The following is a 23335-nucleotide window of genomic DNA, read 5'->3' on the forward strand; positions in this document are numbered from 1 at the left end:
TTGCATTGCGGTTGGCAGTCAAAAAGGAAACGCTTAACAACAATTCAGTTCACACGAATTAAAATATGTGTGTACACAAAGTGAATTATATACACAAGTGCGTGGAAATTGCAATTAAACTAAGCCGACAATGTGTGCGTTTGATTAACTGATATAGTGATAAACTGACAAGCTGAGTTAAGCCAAAAGTCAAGCAAAAATGACATTGAGTAAGCGCTGTCGCTGGGGCAAGTTACAATTGGGCAGCACGCACCGAATTATGAATACTTCAAGATTTAAATTGTAATTGGTATAGAAAAGAATGAAAGATCATTGGGGAGTGTCTGGTCTATAATCAAATTCTGAAAAGCCAAACGTCTGGTCTACAACTTTTTAATCGAATTATTTTTCGGTTACAGTACTGGTTACTGTTATTTAAGCTGTTACTGTTAGTCTTACTGTTAGTGTTACGGTTGCTGTTACTATTGATGTAAGTATAACTGTTAGACCTACTGTAGCTGTCTGTTACTGATGCTGTTATTTTTGCCGATACTGTTAAGACTTTTATACATTGCATTTCGCTGTTCCTGTTACTGATACTGTTTTTTCATTTCTTCCGCTGTTACTACTAATCTGACCGTTACTGTTACAGCTACTGTTAGTGATTCTATACATTGTATTCTGTTGTTTCTCTTAATGTGACTGTTACTGTGACTTACTGTTACTGTTAGTTTTTCCAAGCATTCTATTCCGTTTTAAATTTTAACTTAGGGTCTTCAAATAACTTTTGCGCAAACATTAAGAGCTTTATTTTCTTTTGCTATCACTTCTTATATACGTATATTCTTTCTGAGCTCTTTTAAGCCCCAAAGCGAGTAATTACAAAGCACATAAATTGTAGTCCGTGAGCTGCAAACTTTATGGCAAAGTTATAAGTACCGCGTGAAGAAAAGAAACGTTTCAGAATGCGGGAGAGTGCGCGACGCGCAGATACGCTGTACTCAACCTAATAAGCTATAAATTTGTGTGTGATACATTCTAATTTATTTACCTATATGTAAACAAATTTAGCTACGTTGGCAAATCCTTTTGGGATATACCTTATTTTTGCAGGGTATTTAAAAAAAAGGTCAAAAAGCAAACGCAAGCCGCGCAGCGCACAAATACTTCATATCTGCCACATGCACGTGGCACACACGCATGCAAAAAAAGCCACAGAATGTTTGCATGCGTTGTGGCATTTGTATGTGTGTTTGTGTGTGTGTGTGTCGGTGTGTGTTGGCAGGCAACATGACATTGACTAACGTGCGACGTGGACGTGCCAGAGGATACAACACGAGACACACAAACGCGGACATATAAACACATGCAACACACACACACACATACACACAGATCCCAACACACAGTCAGCAATTTGCTGCAGTGTAATTTAACACGAACAATTTAATTTCAATAAAAATGCTATGAAAATGCGCTCATAAAATTTTGCTGTTTACACAAAATGCAATTTAATTTAATTGCTCAACTTGTATTTTGTGGCATGCTGCTAATCTGTGTGGCAAGTTATTCACCAAATCAAATGCAAATAGTTGTGAGTGTGCGAGTGTGTGTGTGTGTGTGTGTGTGTGTGTGTGTGTACGAAAGCTAAGTGGGCAAGGCTGCAGCAACTAAAAAGGAAGCAGCGCCGCGCGCTATGCAACACTTTTTTCTCACGTGAGTGTGTGCGTGTGTATGTGTGTGTGTGTGTTGCGAGTCAATTGCATTGAATGCGTTGGGTGTGGGGTGCGGCGGGGGCGACGTGCGGCACAAGGGCAAGCCTGGCAGCTGTGTTTACTTTTGTCTGTGTGTTAGTGTGTGTGTGTGTGTGTGGGCTATGCATACGCCTGCTTGAGTTGCTTAAATGTCAGTTTATATCTCAAGGATAAGCCGTTTTCCCATTGCTGCAACTGCTGTTGCGGCGTCTTTGGCTTTTTCTTTTGGCCCAGGGACCAGCTGCTCTATGCTAAGCATATATATTCCATATTATTTCTGTCGTCTACACACATCATGATATATGCATGAGCCACATATTCCAGGCATATGCACCGAACAATGTGTGTTTGTTGTTGTTGTTGCTGCTGTTTGTTTGTTTATTTTTGTTGTAATGCAGCAATTGCATTTTTCACACGCGCTTGTAATTAAGATTAACGCCGTTTGCATTAACAGCACATCGATTGTCGCCCAATGAGGACCACGCCCACAAACGCGCGCAATTAGTGCGTAGTGTGTGTGTGTCTGTGTGTGTGTGTGTTAATCTGTGTGTAAGTGTGTATTTATGAGCACATTAACTTTTAATGCCGCGTCTCGCACAACAACAGTTGCTGTAGCTAAAGCTATTTTGATTACTCATACGCCATGTGGCTTACACATACAAATCGCACAGTCAGCAGCAGCAGCAGCAGCAGCTGCTGTTAACTTGCCCAAAACAATCACAACAACAACAACAACAACAACAACTACATCATTAACTAGAAGAAGCAGCAGCAGCACAGACAGCCTCGTAATGAGCGTCAGTTAGCAGCAGCGCGAGATAAACTTGTTGCAGCGATAAAAACCTATAAATTTTCCATTCAGCTTGTGTCTGTGTGTGCTCGTGTGTGCTTGTGTGTGCTTGTGTGTTTGTATGTGAGCATATGTGTTGGCCTGTGTGTGTCGCCTGACTATCTCTAATTAATAGCTTAACGCATGTATCGCCTTGTTCTCACCCTCGGGCCAAGCATTTGACTAAATGCCTTGCAATTAAACTGCACTAAAATTGCGGTTGTGTTCGAAGGGGGTCGGGATTGTGGGTGGGGTAGGGGGTTGGAGAAGGGGCGCCGCAGCATCGATATGAGCTGGTGTTAAGTGTGTGCTATTTGAGATGCATCTGCAAATTTTTGATACGTTTCAGTCCGAATGCTTAACTGTTATTTAACAAGCAAAACTTTTGACTTTGGGTGAGCTTTTAGCTGACGTTCAGGAGCTAAATTTTGTTGTCTACTGTAGTAGGAGTGGGTAGGGAATGGATATCTATTGTCTTTGGAGCTTATATTCACTGAGACAAATACATTGAGTGCAAAATGCTGTGTTATGCTCGGGAATAGCTTTGAAGGTCATTCTCTGTTCTATTTCAAATTGCCTTTATTAAAAGCAATTTATTCCTTGAAGTAATAATTCGTGAATGGGCAAAAAAAGTAATATGTATTGTAATGTATGTAATATGTTTTTATTTACTATAATCACATGGCATTTTAGTTTACAAATTTTCATTTGTCATTTTATACAATTGTTATACACAAACAAAATATTGTGTTTATTCAGGTATAGTAAAAGAGACCCAAATGTGCATTTGCGACTACGAAACATCCTGTATAGCCAGACGATCTTGATGATTTCCAAGCCGTTCGTATTACAGTTTGCAGCCTGTGTGCTCATAACGTCCCCGACTCTGAGCACGCCTAGGGAATAGAGAGAAAAGAAATCAATTATATAGAAAATATAAATGCTAGATAGATTAAGATATCAAAATATTTAAAATTATATCGTGTCGCAGCATCTGATTTCTATATTATTTTTAAAGATAGTTTACATTCAGAATTCAAATATCTCGGCAAAATACATTCCGATTTGGGCGTGATACACCTCTTTCGACTCCTACCGATTATGACTACCGATTGGCATTCAAAAATCCGCACTCTAAGAGATGATCATGGCGACATTATGTCGATTTGTCATTTGTCTTTCCGAAATCGGACTGTATTTACCCCAGATATTTCAATTCGAAAATTTGTCGAAAACTTTACATAGCCATATCTCGGTCAATTATAGCCCCATCCCGGGCAGATTGTGAGGGTTATGTCGCGGAAGTCGATAGAATCGAATGCCATATAATATTTGATTTCGGAAAAAATGTGCATTTTCAAAACAAACAAAAAAAACACTGAATTTTTCCTTATTTTGTTTCATCTCTTAGATTGCGGATTTTTGGCATGGAATGGCAATCGATAGTTGGGATCCGTACGAGTCGAAAGAGGTATATCATTCCGCAATCGGACTGTATTTACCCGAGATATTTCATTTATAAATTTGTTTGATATGCTTAAAAATGTTATATATTCGCCAAATTAAGACCGATCGTGATCGCGAAATCATACCGTATTTGTCCGAGATATTCAAATTATTTAAGTATTTCAGTTATTTAAATATCAAAGTCCCGTTTCCTGAGAGTAATATCGTTTGAGCCTCAGCGGATTTTGTAGCTTTCAGCAAAATCGGCCTCGCTTGCCTACGAAACAGAAGACGGTTCCTAGTTGACCCCAATATCTTTGGTCATATACCACAGATATAGTCCTGGTGAACCTAAATCCCCAAAGCACTAAGCCTTGCAGAATGCGCGAGGATATGGTCTACAATATGTATGAATGCCCTTCTTTCATGCCCCTGACCCATACCCTGATGCCCCTGAAAGTCTCCGTTTTTCAGCTTTTTTAAGGACTTTCGTCCTTTTTATTGCATACTCCGAATCAGCAGGACGAGGACTTGCTTTGGGCCAAGGCACATCGCAATAGTCCTTAAAACAGTCCAGTTAGGCGTTAAATAACGTTACAATTAACAAGTTCTTTTGAAAATAACGTTCATTTTTGGTCGACGGTTAAGGGACTCATTTGAAATCAAATTTAAATTTAACGGCCCAATATGCCCTTTAAGGGTATGCATGAACGTTTCAAAACGACACAGCTCATGGCGAGATTATCTTCGCGGGAAGCTATGACGTTTCAAAACGACATAATTATTTTCGACATGATTAACGGCGGAGCTATGTCGTTTCGAAGCGTCACATCTCCGCGTCAAATCTAGAGCGGCGGAGCTATGTCGTTCCGCCGCTCTAGATTTGACGCGGAGATGTGACGCTTCGAAACGACATATCTCCGCCGCTCTGGAATTAACTGAGAGATGTGACGCTTCGAAACGACATAACCTCCGCCGCTCTAGACTTGACGGGGAGATGTGACGCTTCGAAACGACATATCTCCGCCGCTCTACATTTGACGCGGAGATGTGACGTTTCGAAACGACATATCTCCGCCGCTCTAGATTTGACGGGGAGATGTGACGCTTCGAAACGACATAACCTCCGCCGCTCTGGAATTAACTGGGAGATGTGATGCTTCGAAACGACATATCTCCGCCGCTCTACATTTGACGCGGAGATGTGACGTTTCGAAACGACATATCTCCGCCGCTCTAGATTTGACGCGGAGATGTGACGCTTCGAAACGACATATCTCCGCCGTTAATCATGTCGAAAATAATTATGTCGTTTTGAAACGTCACATCTCCGCGTCAAATGTAGAGCGGCGGAGGTTATGTCGTTTCGAAGCGTCACATCTCTCAGTTAATTCCAGAGCGGCGGAGATATGTCGTTTCGAAGCGTCACATCTCCGCGTCAAATCTAGAGCGGCGGAGCTATGTCGTTTCGAAGCGTCACATCTCCGCGTCAAATGTAGAGCGGCGGAGATATGTCGTTTCGAAGCGTCACATCTCCGCGTCAAATCTAGAGCGGCGGAGATATGTCGTTTCGAAACGTCACATCTCCGCGTCAAATGTAGAGCGGCGGAGATATGTCGTTTCGAAGCGTCACATCTCCCAGTTAATTCTTGAGCGGCGGAGATATGTCGTTTCGAAGCGTCACATCTCCGCGTCAAGTCTAGAGCGGCGGAGGTTATGTCGTTTCGAAGCGTCATATCTCCCCGTCAAATCTAGAGCGGCGGAGATATGTCGTTTCGAAGCGTCACATCTCCCAGTTAATTCCAGAGCGGCGGAGGTTATGTCGTTTCGAAGCGTCACATCTCCCCGTCAAATGTAGAGCGGCGGAGATATGTCGTTTCGAAGCATCACATCTCCCAGTTAATTCCAGAGCGGCGGAGGTTATGTCGTTTCGAAGCGTCACATCTCCCCGTCAAATCTAGAGCGGCGGAGATATGTCGTTTCGAAACGTCACATCTCCGCGTCAAATGTAGAGCGGCGGAGATATGTCGTTTCGAAGCGTCACATCTCCCAGTTAATTCTTGAGCGGCGGAGATATGTCGTTTCGAAGCGTCACATCTCCGCGTCAAGTCTAGAGCGGCGGAGGTTATGTCGTTTCGAAGCGTCATATCTCCCCGTCAAATCTAGAGCGGCGGAGATATGTCGTTTCGAAGCGTCACATCTCCCAGTTAATTCCAGAGCGGCGGAGGTTATGTCGTTTCGAAGCGTCACATCTCCCCGTCAAATGTAGAGCGGCGGAGATATGTCGTTTCGAAGCATCACATCTCCCAGTTAATTTGAAATCAAATTTAAATTTAACGGCCCAATATGCCCTTTAAGGGTATGCATGAACGTTTCAAAACGACACAGCTCATGGCGAGATTATCTTCGCGGGAAGCTATGACGTTTCAAAACGACATAATTATTTTCGACATGATTAACGGCGGAGCTATGTCGTTTCGAAGCGTCACATCTCCGCGTCAAATCTAGAGCGGCGGAGCTATGTCGTTCCGCCGCTCTAGATTTGACGCGGAGATGTGACGCTTCGAAACGACATATCTCCGCCGCTCTGGAATTAACTGAGAGATGTGACGCTTCGAAACGACATAACCTCCGCCGCTCTAGACTTGACGGGGAGATGTGACGCTTCGAAACGACATATCTCCGCCGCTCTACATTTGACGCGGAGATGTGACGTTTCGAAACGACATATCTCCGCCGCTCTAGATTTGACGGGGAGATGTGACGCTTCGAAACGACATAACCTCCGCCGCTCTGGAATTAACTGGGAGATGTGATGCTTCGAAACGACATATCTCCGCCGCTCTACATTTGACGCGGAGATGTGACGTTTCGAAACGACATATCTCCGCCGCTCTAGATTTGACGCGGAGATGTGACGCTTCGAAACGACATATCTCCGCCGCTCTAGATTTGACGCGGAGATGTGACGCTTCGAAACGACATAGCTCCGCCGTTAATCATGTCGAAAATAATTATGTCGTTTTGAAACGTCATAGCTTCCCGCGAAGATAATCTCGCCATGAGCTGTGTCGTTTTGAAACGTTCATGCATACCCTTAAAGGGCATATTGGGCCGTTAAATTTAAATTTGATTTCAAATGAGTCCCTTAACCGTCGACCAAAAATGAACGTTATTTTCAAAAGAACTTGTTAATTGTAACGTTATTTAACGCCTAACTGGACTGTTTTAAGGACTATTGCGATGTGCCTTGGCCCAAAGCAAGTCCTCGTCCTGCTGATTCGGAGTATGCAATAAAAAGGACGAAAGTCCTTAAAAAAGCTGAAAAAAGGAGACTTTCAGGGGCATCAGGGTATGGGTCAGGGGCATGAAAGAAGGGCATTCATACATATTGTAGACCATATCCTCGCGCATTCTGCAAGGCTTAGTGCTTTGGGGATTTAGGTTCACCAGGACTATATCTGTGGTATATGACCAAAGATATTGGGGTCAACTAGGAACCGTCTTCTGTTTCGTAGGCAAGCGAGGCCGATTTTGCTGAAAGCTACAAAATCCGCTGAGGCTCAAACGATATTACTCTCAGGAAACGGGACTTTGATATTTAAATAACTGAAATACTTAAATAATTTGAATATCTCGGACAAATACGGTATGATTTCGCGATCACGATCGGTCTTAATTTGGCGAATATATAACCTTTTTAAGCATATCAAACAAATTTATAAATGAAATATCTCGGGTAAATACAGTCCGATTGCGGAATTATATTCCTCTGTCGACTCGTACGGATCCCAACTATCGATTGTCATCCGCAATCAAAGAGATGAAACAAAATAAGTGTAACCATCACGTTTTTTTTTTTTTTTGAAAATGCACATCAAAATCAAATGTTATATGGCATTCTATTCTATGGACTTCCGCGACATAACCCTCACAATCTGCCCGGGATGGGACTATAATTGACCGAGATATGGCTATGTAAGTTTTCGATAAATTTTCGAATTGCAATATTTCGGAAAAATACAGTCTGATTTCGGAATGATATATAATTAAAGCCGATGGTTCCTAAATGATTTCTATATCATTGCGTTTACCATAGCAATGATATCGTCCTGGGGAACCTAAATGATCGATATGGTCAAGAAATATGAATGCTTGCTTTTTCAGCCATCCCCCAACAACAGTCCCAACCTCCTCGATGGTACCTAGTTGACCCATATGTCCTTGGTAATACCATACCATTGATATAGTCCTGGTGAACCTAAACGACCGAATTAATGTATGTTTTTTTGCTTTCAGTACCCCTTTTACGAAGCTGCAGCTTAACCGAAAGTTGTGGCTGCTGCTAAAAGCAATAGTAAAACGTAAGCCATTCAAATTTGCGATGGTTGATTTAACAGATGACTGTTAGGAATATATTTTTGCACCTTGTGGGTTGCAATGTAATTTATCATTAAATTATTTAGTTCGTCTACTGGCTGGGCATTTCTGTTCGCCTGGTACTTCAGCCGAAATTTCGTTAGAATCTATGCACGCTATGCAGCTGCTCCTCCGCACGCTCCTGTTGGTTAGGCAATGCAATTTTTCAAGTTTGATGATTTCCCAGCCGCGTAATATAGTTCTCAGGCAATATGCTTATAACGTTCCCGATGTTGAGTACGTCTCGGTATCTTTCCAAATCGAAAGATCGCATTTACCAGGCGACAGCAGCCAGCTTGCGGAGAGTTTTTGCTTGTAAAACCCTGATTTTCGCAAGCAATCCCGTTAACTTCAGAAGCTATGTGGTCTTTGTAGATGCTTACTTATTTATTAATAGATGACACATTGCTACACAATAGCTCAATGGCTGAAACGCCCTTTCTTAAGGTTTGCTATGTGATGTTCGTTTTATTCACCCAATAGCTCGGGTTTTGGTTCAGCCCATGGTTCATCATTTAGTTTTGAAATGTTGAAGAATCAATTCTTATTTAAATTTACACTTGCCCATTTTGTTGGAAAATTTTCCAAATTTGAATAAAATAATTCTATTTTAATTTACAATGCCTTTTCTACCATATATACAGATTTTTAAGTTGCAGGCTATATTTGAACTCAAAATTAGCATCTACCAAATGTGTTTAGATAAATGCAATACCTTGTTGCTGAGTCACACACAATAGTTTATAATTTGAATCAGAATAATTTCTGAAAAATTGTTGTTTCCACACTTGTTTAAATTGAAACTCCGCGTTCGAATCGCTTTCTTGTCTTGGCCCACTGCAGATAGTAAATGTTTTTTTTTCACAAATTGTTTATAGCCTTTTGTTTATCTACTGCCAAGTTAGGGTAGTATAGGAGTCTGCTGCTACTTTCAGCTCCTAAGTGAGTAGGCGTTTCGAATTACACAGCCTGGCACCTTAGCACCATTTGCTCCTTTCAATGTGGCTCGAAGTTTCCAGATTCAGCTATGTAATGAGTGTGTGTGTCTCTGTGTGTTGTTGTGAATGTTTGAGTTAGCAAACTTTAACAAGGCAACAGCTGTGCCCTGTGCTCTGTGCCCTCTGCTAGTGATCTGGAAGCAAACGCGTCATTAAATTACGAGTGCTGCCTGTAAATGCACAGAGAAAAAAAAAAGACAAACAACAACAACAAAAGCAAAAGTTTTCGTGCAATAACTGCTGAGCGGGGTTATTGGTAGAAGAGTGAGGGAACAGGAGGTAGGGGACGGTCAAGGCCTGCAATGCTAGCCAGTAGCTGGCCAATTGTAATGCATATTTGATTTGTATTTACGTACAGAGCAGCACAAATCGATTGTCATGCGAAAGCGGCGGGAGTTGGGAGCCATAACAAATGTTTTGCCATTACCAGCAACAACAACAACAGCAACAAAAAGAACAAGCCACAGCAACAACCGCAATTGCAACACCATAACAGAGAGAGAGAGCAAATTTTAAAGGAGCAAAAATAAATAAGCGCTGCATTCATGGCATTCCATAAAAGTTAATGAAACTAATGGACGAGCCAAGGACTGCACGCGGCGTATACGCAATATTTCTGGCTGGCTGGCTGGTTGTCTGGCAATTGAAACCTGAAATTAAGCGGAAAAAATTAAATGAATTTTATTGTTGTTACCGACAATGGCAAACGGAAAGCAGTCCATTCATAAAAATGCCAAACACAGCAGTAATAACAACAACAACAATTGGCAGGCAGATAGCAACATCTCGAAAAATCGAAAAATCAAAACAATTCGATGTAAACATTTACCTCGCCGCCCATGTTTATATCAAACGCAACAAAATATCATACGATAGCCCGATTTTCGGGGAGGGCTGCTGCTGCTGCTGCTGTTTATTGGCCGATTGCTTGATTGGCTGCGATGTGACTGAAGAAATGTCTATAAATATCCCGTCGACTAACCAAATAAACAGATTCCGTCGCAGCGTGAACTTTGCCAGCGTTCAGCTAATTGTTTATTCGAATGGAACTTTTTACCTGGCCAATTTGTTGGCATTTCAATGGAATTTTCATATTATCAAATTGCATTAATAATTTTTATGCCCAATAAGATTAAGTAGCATTAACTTTTGATACTATAATTAGAAGAACTAGAGACTGCTAAGTTTGTCATTATTAAAAGCAGCTCTTAAAAATAAAATTCTAGACCTCAGAGCGCTCAAGAAGAAACAGCAAAATTGTTGTGTGTGTGCATGACTTCCAACATAGTTTAAATTTATTTTGCATATTGGAAAAGTTTTTATTGTCTTCCGCAAATTAACCCAGTAACGAGTTTTTCCATTTAGAAACCTGTTTATTTGGAATTTGCTATTTTAATATTTTGCCGGTGTTAAAGATTTCTTGACAGATTTATTAGCGCATATGCAATTAATTTGTTTTTAATTGCCGCAAGGCATCCCGCATCGATATGTGCAAAGTTTTGCCTTTAAACAAAAGCAAAAGTTGCCCTTAAATGGACCGTTAGAATGCAGACAAACATTTGAACTTGAGCAGCGGCAACAACAAAAATTCTGTCTACGGCTGTCAGCTAAAATGTTACAGCACACACAACACACACAACACACACACACACACACACACTATATATTCTTATGCGCTCGTTTTACATGTTTGTGTGTCAGAAAACTGTCAGGCTGCATTTCATATGGCTCATCTGGACGAAGGCTGTCACAGCGGGACGTACGGCATATGACATTGCCGTGGATGTAAAACCGGCGGAGCCTCGGACTCGGACCACGGCGACAGACTCTTCTTCACAGACAGTTTTCACTAATTATCTGACACGCTGCTAGGGGCCGAGACCGAAACTGAAACTGAAACAGAAACAGAAACAGAAGCTGGGTGCAGGGCAAGGCAGGGCAGGGCCAGTACATACTGATGCTGCAGCTCGTTGCGGCCAAGGACTCATTTTGAATGTGCACACACACAAACACACACACACACACGCACGCACACACATACAGCAAAGCACACACAAACTTTACGTGCGCATCTCAGAACTCTAATTTCAAAGGTCGTGTCAGTGCAAAAAGCGTTTGCTATTTGTTCTGTTTTTATTTACATACCCTACATTAGACGGCAACGTAAGAAAGGGTATTTTAAAATGGAGGAACTATGTTGAAAGACAACGCTGAAATGTAGATGATCTCAGAGATTAAAACTCTAAATTAGAAAATGTTAAGTAAAATCTTATGTTAGTTTTCCTGTTGCTCTTACAGTTTCTGTTAGTGTTACTTTTAGATATTTTTTTTCTGCTAATGTAACGTAGTATAAACTAACGCTGTTATTTAATATGAACTTTAACTAACGAACTTATAGAGTATCTCTTAGTCAGGCAGTGGCTGAACGTGGCCTATTGCTACTTTTTTTTTGGCGCTGAGCTTCTCTCGTTTCGGTGTCATGTGTTTAAGCCATGTGCATGTTTTATTTGGCATTCGCCTTTTGTGTATGCGCTGCATTCGCCACCACGCCCACTAAATTGTTTGAAGGCCGCCGCGGCGAAAAGAGGCGTCAATTATTGAATACCCAGTTGAGAGCATCGGGCATATGCAATGTTGATTAAATTTAAGCAGCCGCCGTGGGCCCAGCTAATGGCATTTACAATTCTGAAACTGATTTCGGTGGCTAATTGCGCTCCATAAATATTAACAACAGCCATGGGCGAGTGCGCCAATGCGATCAGCTGATTTGTAAGCTAGCCAAAAAGAAACTTTGAATATCACGTATACGCCAAGCTGTACAAAATGTATGTGGCCCACTGTGTGGTCGGCCCAAAGCTCAGTACACTAATTAGGCATTATTAATGCTTGCCATTGACAACTGAAACTGGAAGTAACTCGCTCGCAAATACAATCAAACACAATTCAATGAAATAAAAGGCCGAGTGCTTGAGTCCAACAAATTTACCGTTGACAAAAACACACAGTTGCATACCAACACTTTACCATTTATGCTTACCCACACACACACACACACACATACACTCTCGCATGGGCAGCAACAAGCAGCAAACGCATGCTGCTTAACAGCGCTTTAACAGCAAGTGAGCGTTGCTCGAAGAGAGCGTAAGAGAGAGAGAGAGAGAGAGTGTGAGGGAGCTGGCTCAGCAACAGGACGCGCTCTCCCGCTCAACTGTTGAGCGAGCGCTGCTGCTGCGGCTGTTATTTACATTTTGCGGCAGCAACAGTTATAATTTTTGCCTTGCCTTCTCTTTATGTCCTCGAATGATTTATTTTTGGACTGGCTGCGACGCCAGCAGCGGCCCTGCCGAGTTAAGGCATGTGGTTTTGTTTAGATTTATGCGTGCGCTCTCGCTCTCACCACCCTCTCCGCACTCTCTGCTCTCCACCATAGCCCGCTGCCAGCCTGTGCTTGCACGCTTGACTTGCTTGATATTGTATTCTGCAGCAGAGAGGCGGGCAGATAAGATGCTAAGCACTCGGGCTATGGCAATGGCAAATGCGGTTAACTTTGCCCATGCAAAGTGCAAATTTATGCATTCAACTTTTTCTATTACCCGGCCGTATCGTTTAATTAGCGCCTGCCACATGCCATTTAAATGCACGCGTTTCAACTCTAGCCTAAATGCGCAACTTTCTTCAGGGCTGTCCGCCTTTGCCATGTTTTGCATTTAATCACTTTTTGTTGTTGTTGCTGCTGTTGATATTGCGGTTGATGGCGCCATTGTTGTGACCTTTTTTTCTGCGCCAATTGCATCTCTGTCGCTGGCAGGCCTATCAACCAGGCACTAATACATAAGCTACGCTAGCTATGTGCGCTTGTGTTTTTGCATATTTGAAATGTCGCCGTCAACATGCACAGTAGAGCACTGCGACTGTGACTGCGGAAATGAAAACAATATCCATTTCCATTGTATATTTTTATTTGCTGGCAACGACAGCAGCAGCAGCAGCGACAGAAGAAAGCGCAACGGCCGTGGGGAGACCTGTCGCTGGCACACGCCCAATGGCGCACAGAGCACAGTGTCCCAGTGTCCCAGCGCCACAGCAGCAGCTGTAACTGCAGCTCCCCAGTGGCACAGAGTTGCCAACATCAGATATAACTTTAACTTTTGCTGTTAAAATGCAACTGTTCGTCAAGTTTCGTTCAAGCCGTGTCGTTAAACGCATTTCTTTGATGCCATTGCACACAAATAAACAATTAACTTGATTTGTATGTAAACAGGCCTATGTAAACTAAATTTAAAGCCAAATATTTATATTACTTATTGCTTCAGGAATGCGCATAAAAGATCGTTTTGCTTTGATGTTTCGTTCAGTTTGTAACAGACACGTGTTGGTCATAACTGAATGTTAACATCATGTTAACTTCACTGTTGTTTTAAAAGGGGAAAATCGGATTTTGGCGCAGTTTTAATTGAATTCAGCACCAATGTGAATGAGGCGCACCTGTGCGTGATTGTGTGTGTGCGTGCAACAAGTAGGAAGCAGCATTCATGAATAAAAAACGAATCAGAATTTGAATCACAAAAATGTGCAAAACTATTGGCAAACTGTTGACGCAGTCAGCGTGTCCTCGTAAGGCAGGGGCTGGGCATGCGTCCTTGCCACCTGGCGGGCTATTGAACCGCCCATCCTTTTGTGTATGCGCCAGTCTAATGTTTTTTTTTCCACTGTCTTCGTTGCAGGTGTGCGCCATTTGAACGTAAGCGCCACTCGGAGCCACTTGAAGTCACAATAGAGATTCATTGAGTGGCCATTGAGCGGGAAACGAGAGTGCCGAAACGGCCAACAGCTGGGCAAATATGCGGTGCTACAGCATAAGATCCATATGGCCGTCAGCTTGTGGTGTGGCAAGCACATGACAAGGGCCAGCGGCACGACGAGGACGGAGAAGAGGACGAGGACGTGGCAAGCGTTTATCAACGATCAACGGCAGCCAGGCCGACAATAATGCAAATAGTCGTAAACATAAACCTTAACAACAACAACAACAGCAACAGAAACAAACAGAAGCAACACTTTGAGCAGAGAAAGTCAACTGGTTGTCAACATGGCGGATGCGGACGATAGCAACAGTGGCGAGGGCAGCGGCGGCGGCAGCGGCGGCGGCAGTGGCGGGGCCGGAATTGAGTCGCGCCGCGATTCGCTGCAGCTGCTCACAAAGCTGGACAAGGCGGTGTCCACAAATGACGTATTGCTGGATCTGCAGCGGGCGCTTACCTACGAGGCGGTGTTCAGCACGCTGGTGCAGCATAAGATGCAGGCCCTGAAGCGCGACTACGAGGCCCACAAGCGAGCCAAGCGCAAGAAGCGCAAGAAGTCCATCGGACGCATTTTGTTGCCGCGCAAGCTCTTTGGCGCACGCCGCTGCAGCAAGGATGACTCCGACGCAGATGACGCGGACGAGGAGGAGGTGCTGCCAGGCAGAAGCCAAGCCCATACTGCCCCAAGCCGTGTCCATGACATACAGGTGGCCTCCGGTTCACTGCCAGCGCCACGACCGCCAGTCCTCGCTACGGAGCCCGCGCCGGAGGACAGCGTGGCCAGCACGCTGAGCAATTCGTCGGGTCACCAGCCACGGCACAGCCACAGTCTGCTGGTGCGCGCGCAGACGCATACGCCCGCCCAGCTGCCGGCGCAGCGGGACAACAGCAGCAGCTCCGATGAGAATGTAGGGAACGCAGTGCGGCAGGCCGAGCCCGGGCCCAGACATTCCGTGAGCACAACGACTAACGGCGATATGGCGGACTATCTGACACCGATTGCCTCCTGCTATGACAATACCTCGGCGACGGCGACGGCAACTGTGATTGGCGGCACACATGTCCTGCACAGCTCCACGTTGGCGGATGATAGTCTGACGGCATCGCTACGCGGCAGCCTCGAGAGTCTGTCCTACTCCAGCTCGCGCTGCACGGTCAGCTTCGGCGGTGCCGAGATCATTGCCCTGGCCCATGCCGACGCCGAGACACGCGAGCGCCTGCGCCTGGCCAAGCGATTACGCATTCTGGAAGCCAAGTCGATTAGTGCACAATGTAGCCCCATCTTTCCACGCAGCGTGGCGCGCTCCTTGGCACTGCCAATGCCGCAGCAGGCGGTGAGTAAAACCTAAAGTGAACTAACTAAGATTAAACACAAATCACAGAGGCAGTAAAGCGAGATAACTTGGCTATGGATCTTGGCGAGATTATGTCGTTTTAACTGGCATAACTCCGCCGTGGATTCTGGATTCTCGCCCTTATCCACGGCGGACTGTACAGTAACAGTAACAGCCTTGTTAATGACAATAAGGAAGCAAGAATCTAATACTGTTACTGTTAATGTTACTGCTGCTGTTAATGTTTAAGGTAGCCTAAGCGATAATGTAAAGCAGCTATGTGTTATGGTGTCTGATCTGGTTGAGTCCATGTACTTTTTGACAAACTTACGATACTCTTAGGGTATTGAAATTTCTCTGTTTTTCGTCCCTCTTTTCAGCGCATCCACGTAAATGTTCCCTCCAGCCTGGCCAGGCCGCCGCTGCAGCAGGCGCCGCCGCCCCCGCCGCCGCACGTGGCTGTGGAAATCGAAGCGCTGCGTGTGCCACAGAATCAGCCAATGCATCAGCCGCCAGAGGCAGTGCCGCTGTCGCAGCGCAAGCGTCTGCTGCCCAAACAGCTGTCCTGCACCGAAAGCTACTCGGGCGCTGGCAGTGACTTTGACGGCGCCGCCGCCGCCTATGCGCGTTATTTCTCGCGACAGAATACATCAGAGGATAGCGCCAATGTGACTGTCAGCACGGTGCTGGCCCAGAGCGACTCGCAGTCGCTGCACGCACTGCCCAGCTATGCGAACACGCCGACACCATCGGCCGGACGGGAACCGGAACGCCTCAAGTCGCGCAGCACCGGGTTGCTGGCCATACGCCGGCAGCGCATACCGGAGGCAACTGTCATTCCTATGGAGGTGCAGGAGGAGCAGCCGTTGCCTGCACAGCTGGCCGAGAAGCTGCAGCGCATGACCTCAACCTCAACGGGTTCCAGCGTGGCGCCCACTGGTTGCTGCAGTGCAGCCAAGTCTGTGGCGTCACGCGCCAAAGAGAAACATTTTCAAAGCTTTAAGCCCACGCTGGCTATGTCTGCGGCGATGGCAGCCCAAAGCACCGGCAGCGACGATGAGTACCGACGCCGCAAACGGAAGTACAGTAAGTCCAGCTCCTTTCAAGTCAAATCTTATAACTATATAACCCTTTTATCTTCATTGCCGTAGAACGACATCATCGCTGCTCGGATCCAGCGCTGGTCTATCCCACGCCCAATGGCCTGCAGCAATGTGTGCATGTGCTTGGCCAGACGCCCGATGCCCAGCCCATGTAAGTCCACAACCCATTCCACACCCACACCCATGCTCATGTCCAACACAAACGCGTCGCCTGTCATTTAATGTCATTTATTACCCGCAGACAATGCCCCTATTCCGAGGACTCGCCCTGCGACCTGCAGCTGGACATGGACACTGACGGTGATAAAATCGACGACCTTGAGCACATTATGCCTGGCGGCGGTCATCAGCGACATCGCAGAAAGCATCGGTAAGTCCCATACGCTATCGCCACATGTCCATCAAACTGTAAGCTCCCAGTGGAACGATGGTCAAAAAAAAAAAAGAATATAATTTTTGATAGATTCGAATATGCACACATGTGCAACTATTCCGAGTTAACTATCCTAGGTTTGTAAGCAGAGTAACTAACATAACATAAACAGTATCAATTGTAGTAACAGAGGCAGTAACAGAAGATTTAACAGCCCTGTGAATTAAAGAAGCAACAATCTGGTACTGTTAGTGCTAATGTAACGTCGCTGTTAATGTAACTAGTGTTAATTCTGATTATGTTACAGTTACAGCTTTGGTTATTGGAATTCTAGAGCTTCATATCCATCTATCCTTAAGACTTTACTAAGATGACTAAATTTGTATTAATTGAAAAACTATATTGTAATCTTATATTATATTCCAAACATGATATTTGCTCAATATATTCTACTTTCACAACCACTGTAGTTTCCGGCTATTTGCTCAAGCTAAGAAATGATTAGAGAACTTATAAATGAATGCGCATTAGGGCCATTGATGGACGTTTTGGGGCAGCTGGCAAGTTGGCCAGTTGGTCAGCTGTGCAGTAACAATAGCGACGTCCTTTGATGTCCTTGGGCTGCACTAATAAATGTGTCCAGCTGCAAAGCGATTGTTAAACAGCGCCTAATGCATTCCCCCCGTGTGCCTGACCATTCCAGAGAACTAGACAAAAATTGATTGACAAGCTTTGTGCGCGGCCCAGTTAGAGAGCAAGAGACAGAGGGAGAGAGAATGAGAGAACGAGAAGTAACGGTATTCGCTGTCACCACCTGGCCGAACCGTAAACGTAAGCCCCACTGCTGTTGCCGTGCTTTTTTTTTTTTTTGTCTTTTTTCGAAAAAGCAGCAGGCACTTCCGTTGTGAAACGAGTAACGGTAACCGACGCCATGTTGTTTTTGTGTCCTGGGCGGGGTGGGGAGGGGGCTGACAGCGTGCAGCGAGCGGGGATATTGTGGCAGCTTTATAATGCGGAAGTTTTTGCAAAACCCAAACGGAAATAGAGCAAATATGTTTAAACGGCTCTTGTTGTTGTTTTTGTTGTTGCTGCTGCACTGAGATGACACGCCAGCTCGTGTAGGGGGGGGGGGGGGGGGTGTTGAGAGGAAAGAACATTGTGTGCTAAGTTTTAGAGTAATTGATTGACGTAGATATTCTAATAAATGCTCCTTTGGCGTAAAAGTATAATAATCTAAGCACTTAAGATTACTTAAAAGAAAATTCTTTATAATCTCTATTTGGACGAATTTCCAATTAGCTTCAAATTGGAATATATGAAAAACAATATGTAATATTTCTGGTTATTAGAACTGAAATATTATATACTTTAATTGAGTTCCAAGAAGTACCATAAATTTCCACGTCTTTGCATAATAGAATTTAGTTAGATCTTAAAACAAAATTTATTTCAGACAATATTATGTAAATGCATAGTCTTATTAAATTGATTAGCATTTGGGCTAAGACTTCGAGCCGTATAGTCTGCCATAACTTAAAATCTTCCCATAGAATATACGCTGTGGATCATATCCTTCTTCGACTTAACTCTTTAATCTCTCTCTCGTTTTCCGTCTCTCTCTCTCTCTCTCTCTCTCTCTTTTTCTCTCTTTGTACCCTTCTAATAATATTTCCTTGCAGTCATCGGCACAAAAAGCGTCATCGCCATAAAAAACCCAAAATACTTGTGCAGGATTTGGATACGGAAGTTGTTAAGGTATGCAGCACCCATATTATTTGCAGGTCTATTCGATAAGTGTCTAATTACATATTTATTCGCTTAACAGGTGATCGATCCACATGATCTCTCACAGCGCGCACGCTGGACAATCATTGCAACTGCCTGCCTTCTGTTGCTGATGTGCCTCATGCTAATCGGCGTCACATTGCGAATGGCACCCATTATAGATGATATGGGTAAGCGATCTGTTCTTTCATAAATGTATACCTTGAATAACATCCATGCCTGCCAAGCAGTGATTCTTAGCCTTAAGCACTGCAACTCTAATGGAACAAGTTTTAGGCAATCATATGTATGAAGTATATAGAATATAAATATATATGTTTAAGCGCGCGTTATCCTTCTTTTGTGCTTCGTTATGACAAGCTTTGTAAATATACATGCTTAACTAGAGCTTACCCTGAGCTGATATAAAGTAACACTTCAATAACCAATAACTGCAATAATCTAACCAAAGTCGGTTATATATTATGTTCTATGACACATCTAGTGCCTTGTGCATTGTATTTTGTTTCGTTATATTTCAAATTTAGAAAACCTCGCGAAATGTAAGTACAAGTATAAACAAAAAATGACCAAAAGAAATTATAGACACGATTATAAGAATTCGGTAAATCGAAGATTTGATGCCCCCAGCAGCAATTTCTTTGTCCGAAATTTAATTTGATATATTTGCATGTTATATATATTTTTGATCCTTAAGAACTGTTACTAGGTTATTGAAATTCAATATGCTTATGTTATTTTAACAGTTCTCAAATGTATTTTATGCACAAGATATTTTCTATACAGCTTTTCCTATGGAAAGCGTCCTGAAAGCTAAAACTACAACCCAGTGTTAAGCTTTAGCCCAAAGCTTCTATAGAACTGTTATATTGTTTGACTGTAAGCTTTTTATGTTAATTCGTTAACATGCTGTTAAATGTTTAGTTTGTGCTTCGCACTTGAAGCAACAGCTTTAAAGTTTGTTCTTAAACTTTGGCCTGAGCTTAATGGTTGAGTCGGGGCTTTCGAGCGAACTTTTGCTCAAACTGTAAAACTTTTACTCAAACTCCAACTTTACATGCGTTTATGTGTGCCATTGTGTTGCATAACAGCACAGTAATAGCCGCGGAACTAGGACATCGTATCACATGTTGCATTTCGAACACACTCACAACCAAACACACACACACACAGTATAGATGTTACAGTAGCAGTTGTATGTGTATGGGTGTTTGGCATAGATTTGCGTGTTGCTCGATATTTTGGTTGCCTTTACAATTTGCATTGTTGCTCTCAGCTTGTCAGTTGTTGTGCGGATGGTAGCTGACTTGGGCTAGCCTGTGAGGGGGGAGGGGCCCACCTGGCTCACATATATGGCACCACACAGCTGTCAACATCCAGTATCCAGCATCAATCAAAAATTATAATTCACTGACTCGCACAATTTAAGCTTTGAATGGTTTCCACGCTCTTTTGACAAAGATTAAAATTGTAATCAACTCCCAATTTTTTTTCCTATTTTTTTTTTAACAATTTAAAAAAAAAATCACATTGTTCTGGTGCATCAGAAAATGAAAAATGTGGCATAACGCATGCGAAATAAAGAGTTTTCTGGTCTGTTAAGTTTACAGTTTTCTCAAATTGTTTTGTCAACAATTCTGTCTGGCTTACATGTTTATATACTTTATGTTTCCTGTCCAGAATATTTAAATACAAATGGCCATTTATATAAGAACTAGTTATCATTAGGAATCTCTCTTAGGAATCTAGCTACGCCTTTCTAGAAACGATATATCTGCATATCTTAAGACGTAATAGTTTAGGAAGTAGGAATTTAGATAGACTCCCCACACAATATTTATATATTCTTTATAGATCCTAGTAATTGTATAAATCCTTAGCACATTCGTCTAATATTCTTTTCCATCTCTTCCTTATAGTGCATTTCTTTGGAATATCCTGTCCAAGAATATTTTGTATTGCTTTGTGCCTGCTCACAACACTCCCGATTTCTCTTTGCTTTCCTTATCCAGCCTTAAAATATTTAAAAACAGTTCAGAGAGCTCCAGTTAGGATTCTTAAGCAATCTATTGTGACTAACAAACGGCTTCAGGAACTTTTAAGTTTAGCAAGAACTTCAGATAGGTTTTGTTAAAAATTAATATTAATTTTTATATTCAGACTAAGCAAATGTTCACTTATCTGGCAGAAATATACGTATTTTATTAGGCAACTAGAAAACTGGAAGTTCTTCATTTTAGATAGTCAAAAACAGGACTTACCAGTGTTGATCAACGCCGCAATTCTGATTAGAAAATGAAGTCAAAGGTAGTCGCTGCTGCTGCGGCTGATAAGCAAAAACTTTATAGGTGTGGCAAGATATGAAGGGGCGGGAACCAGCTGCAGCTGGATGCCGCACTTAATCGGCAACCGCGCTGGCCACAATGGGGTGCAGCACAGCGTGACAATGCCTGGTTAAAACTAATTTGTGTGCTGGCTCCCGAGGCTAGCCCAGTCTACAGCCTCGGCAAACACACACACACACACACACACACACACACACACACAGACACACACACGCACGCACGAGCGCTCTTTTGGCAAATGGCGAACGTAGACGGAGCTGGTGGTGCATTGTGCGCTGTGCGGGAAAATGTAAAATGCAGTTATGCATTTCTTGAGTTGAATCAGCGGCAATGACAAAGCGGCTGCGGCACAAAGACACGCGGCGTTGACTGCCTGGCTAAGTGCATGTATGTGTGTGTGTGTGTGTGTGTGTGTGTGTGTGGGGCACACTCAAAAATGCAAAGAACCCAGCTGAGAAAATGCCGTGAAACTGCGAAGCTGATGACGTCGCCGGCGCTTGACTCTAGCCGCAGCTGCTGCTGCGCTGGGCGTGGCAAAGTTTTTCACTGTGCACACACAATTTCCGTCCGCCCCCATTTCATTTTTTTTTCCGTTCTTTTTTTTTTTTTTGCTTTTGCCCGCGGCCTCAGCTTGTGTGCGTTGTCATTTTGGTTACCGCAGCTGCCTTTTGTTGTTGTTTCATTTAGTTTGCGGCATAAAACAAATGCACATAGTTCCGCTGGTTATTATCCACTTGCTACCCGCCAAGATGACTAACAATGTGCCCCGTTGGCCGTGTAAGTTCTACTGCTTCGTGTTCCTTGTTTCTTTCATTTTTTATTTTTGCCTGGCTTAATCAACACGCTGCTATCGTCAGCGTCAAACGTTGTCGTTGTTCGCGTGTCTTTTTTTTTTTATTGTTGTTTGGACCACAAAAAGCATTCCGATTGCCCGGCAAGAGCCGCAAGTATTTCAGGACCAAATTATTTTCATAGCTTTAGCTTAAAAGCTGAAATGCCGGCAACGGCGTTTGCCACGCTTCTTATCCTTCTCCTGCTACTGGTACTGCTCCTGCTCCTGCTCCTTCTCCTCTTGTTGTTGTTGTTGTTGTTGTTGTTGTTGCAAACGCATTGCCATTGCCATTGGCCCTTGGCGCTGGCAAAGAATTAAAAATATTTACAGTATTCCAAGTGAGCGAGCGAAGGCAGCTGGCAAAACAAACAAGCGCAATCTGCATGACTTGGACGTGGTCCTGGCCAGATCTGAAAGCCAACATTGCAGGAGACAACGCACAAAGGGAATGTCCTATGTGTGTGTGGTGTGTGTGTCACAGTGCCCAGCCCTTGGCTGCGGTAACAACAAAAAAAGCATTCCAAACAAATATGAGCAACATAATTTTATAACACACAGCCACACACACACACACTCAAACACATTCACCCCTGCACACGCCTACACAAATAATATAAGTATATAAAAAAAGTAGACTTGAATATCAGCAAGTTTTTGGGGCCGAGCAAGACGCAACTTTTAGTCAGTTTCCTCTAATTTGTGGCTGAAACCCCGAAAAACAAATATCGACAGCTCGACTGGTTTTTGCCTCGTTGTCCCCAGCTGCTGGGCTTACTTAGTTCTGTGGCTCTGTCATGGATTAAGTCCTTGTGAACTTTTCGTGATTAATGATGCTTTGAAAACTTGTCATTATTTGACTGCCATCCACTCCACATTCCCCTCCCTCACTCCACTAGCTTTTCGCTTTGCAAATTGTGTTTGTGTATCTATTTTGTGGGCGCGTCATTTGCATCTATGTTTGGGGAATTCATCATTAAAATTGTACTTCAGGCAGCTGTCTATTAGTCTAGCTAAGCCTCTCTGATTATTTAGCTGTTATTTTGCATATACATATACTATAATGAGCTTCGCTGCGCCTTTCTATGCGATTTTCAAAACGTCAAATACAGATTACTAGACTTTAATTATTTCAGACATATTTCCTTTCGCACTGTGTAGTTGTGGTCAGCTCTTCTCTGACTCGCTTAACTATTTCCTCTTATCTCTCCCTCTAAATGTCGCCTTTCAATGCGATTCTCATAAATTCAATTGAGGTCTCTTGTTTAATCTGCTGCTTAAATAAGCGAAAAATAGAATTACATTTTTATATTTCCTTATATATCGAGGTTTGCGT

The 23335-nt window shown here is 43.4% G+C and overlaps 1 protein-coding gene across 2 annotated transcripts in view; it reads left to right on the top strand.

Annotated features, from left to right (window-relative positions):
• The window catches only part of LOC6625698 (uncharacterized), an 81633-nt gene that overhangs the window by 6085 nt on the left and 52213 nt on the right, over nucleotides 1-23335 (top strand). For both annotated transcript variants that reach the window (XM_070210235.1, XM_032436055.2), the window contains 6 exons: nucleotides 14153-15564; nucleotides 15945-16650; nucleotides 16716-16818; nucleotides 16909-17037; nucleotides 18720-18795; nucleotides 18866-18995. In XM_070210235.1, the coding sequence (XP_070066336.1) occupies nucleotides 14518-15564; nucleotides 15945-16650; nucleotides 16716-16818; nucleotides 16909-17037; nucleotides 18720-18795; nucleotides 18866-18995 (2191 nt within the window). In that variant the 5' untranslated portion in view covers nucleotides 14153-14517. The remainder of the gene's footprint in view (nucleotides 1-14152; nucleotides 15565-15944; nucleotides 16651-16715; nucleotides 16819-16908; nucleotides 17038-18719; nucleotides 18796-18865; nucleotides 18996-23335) is intronic.

This window comes from Drosophila virilis, chromosome 5 (assembly GCF_030788295.1).
Source record: "Drosophila virilis strain 15010-1051.87 chromosome 5, Dvir_AGI_RSII-ME, whole genome shotgun sequence".
Taxonomy (NCBI): domain Eukaryota; kingdom Metazoa; phylum Arthropoda; class Insecta; order Diptera; family Drosophilidae; genus Drosophila; species Drosophila virilis.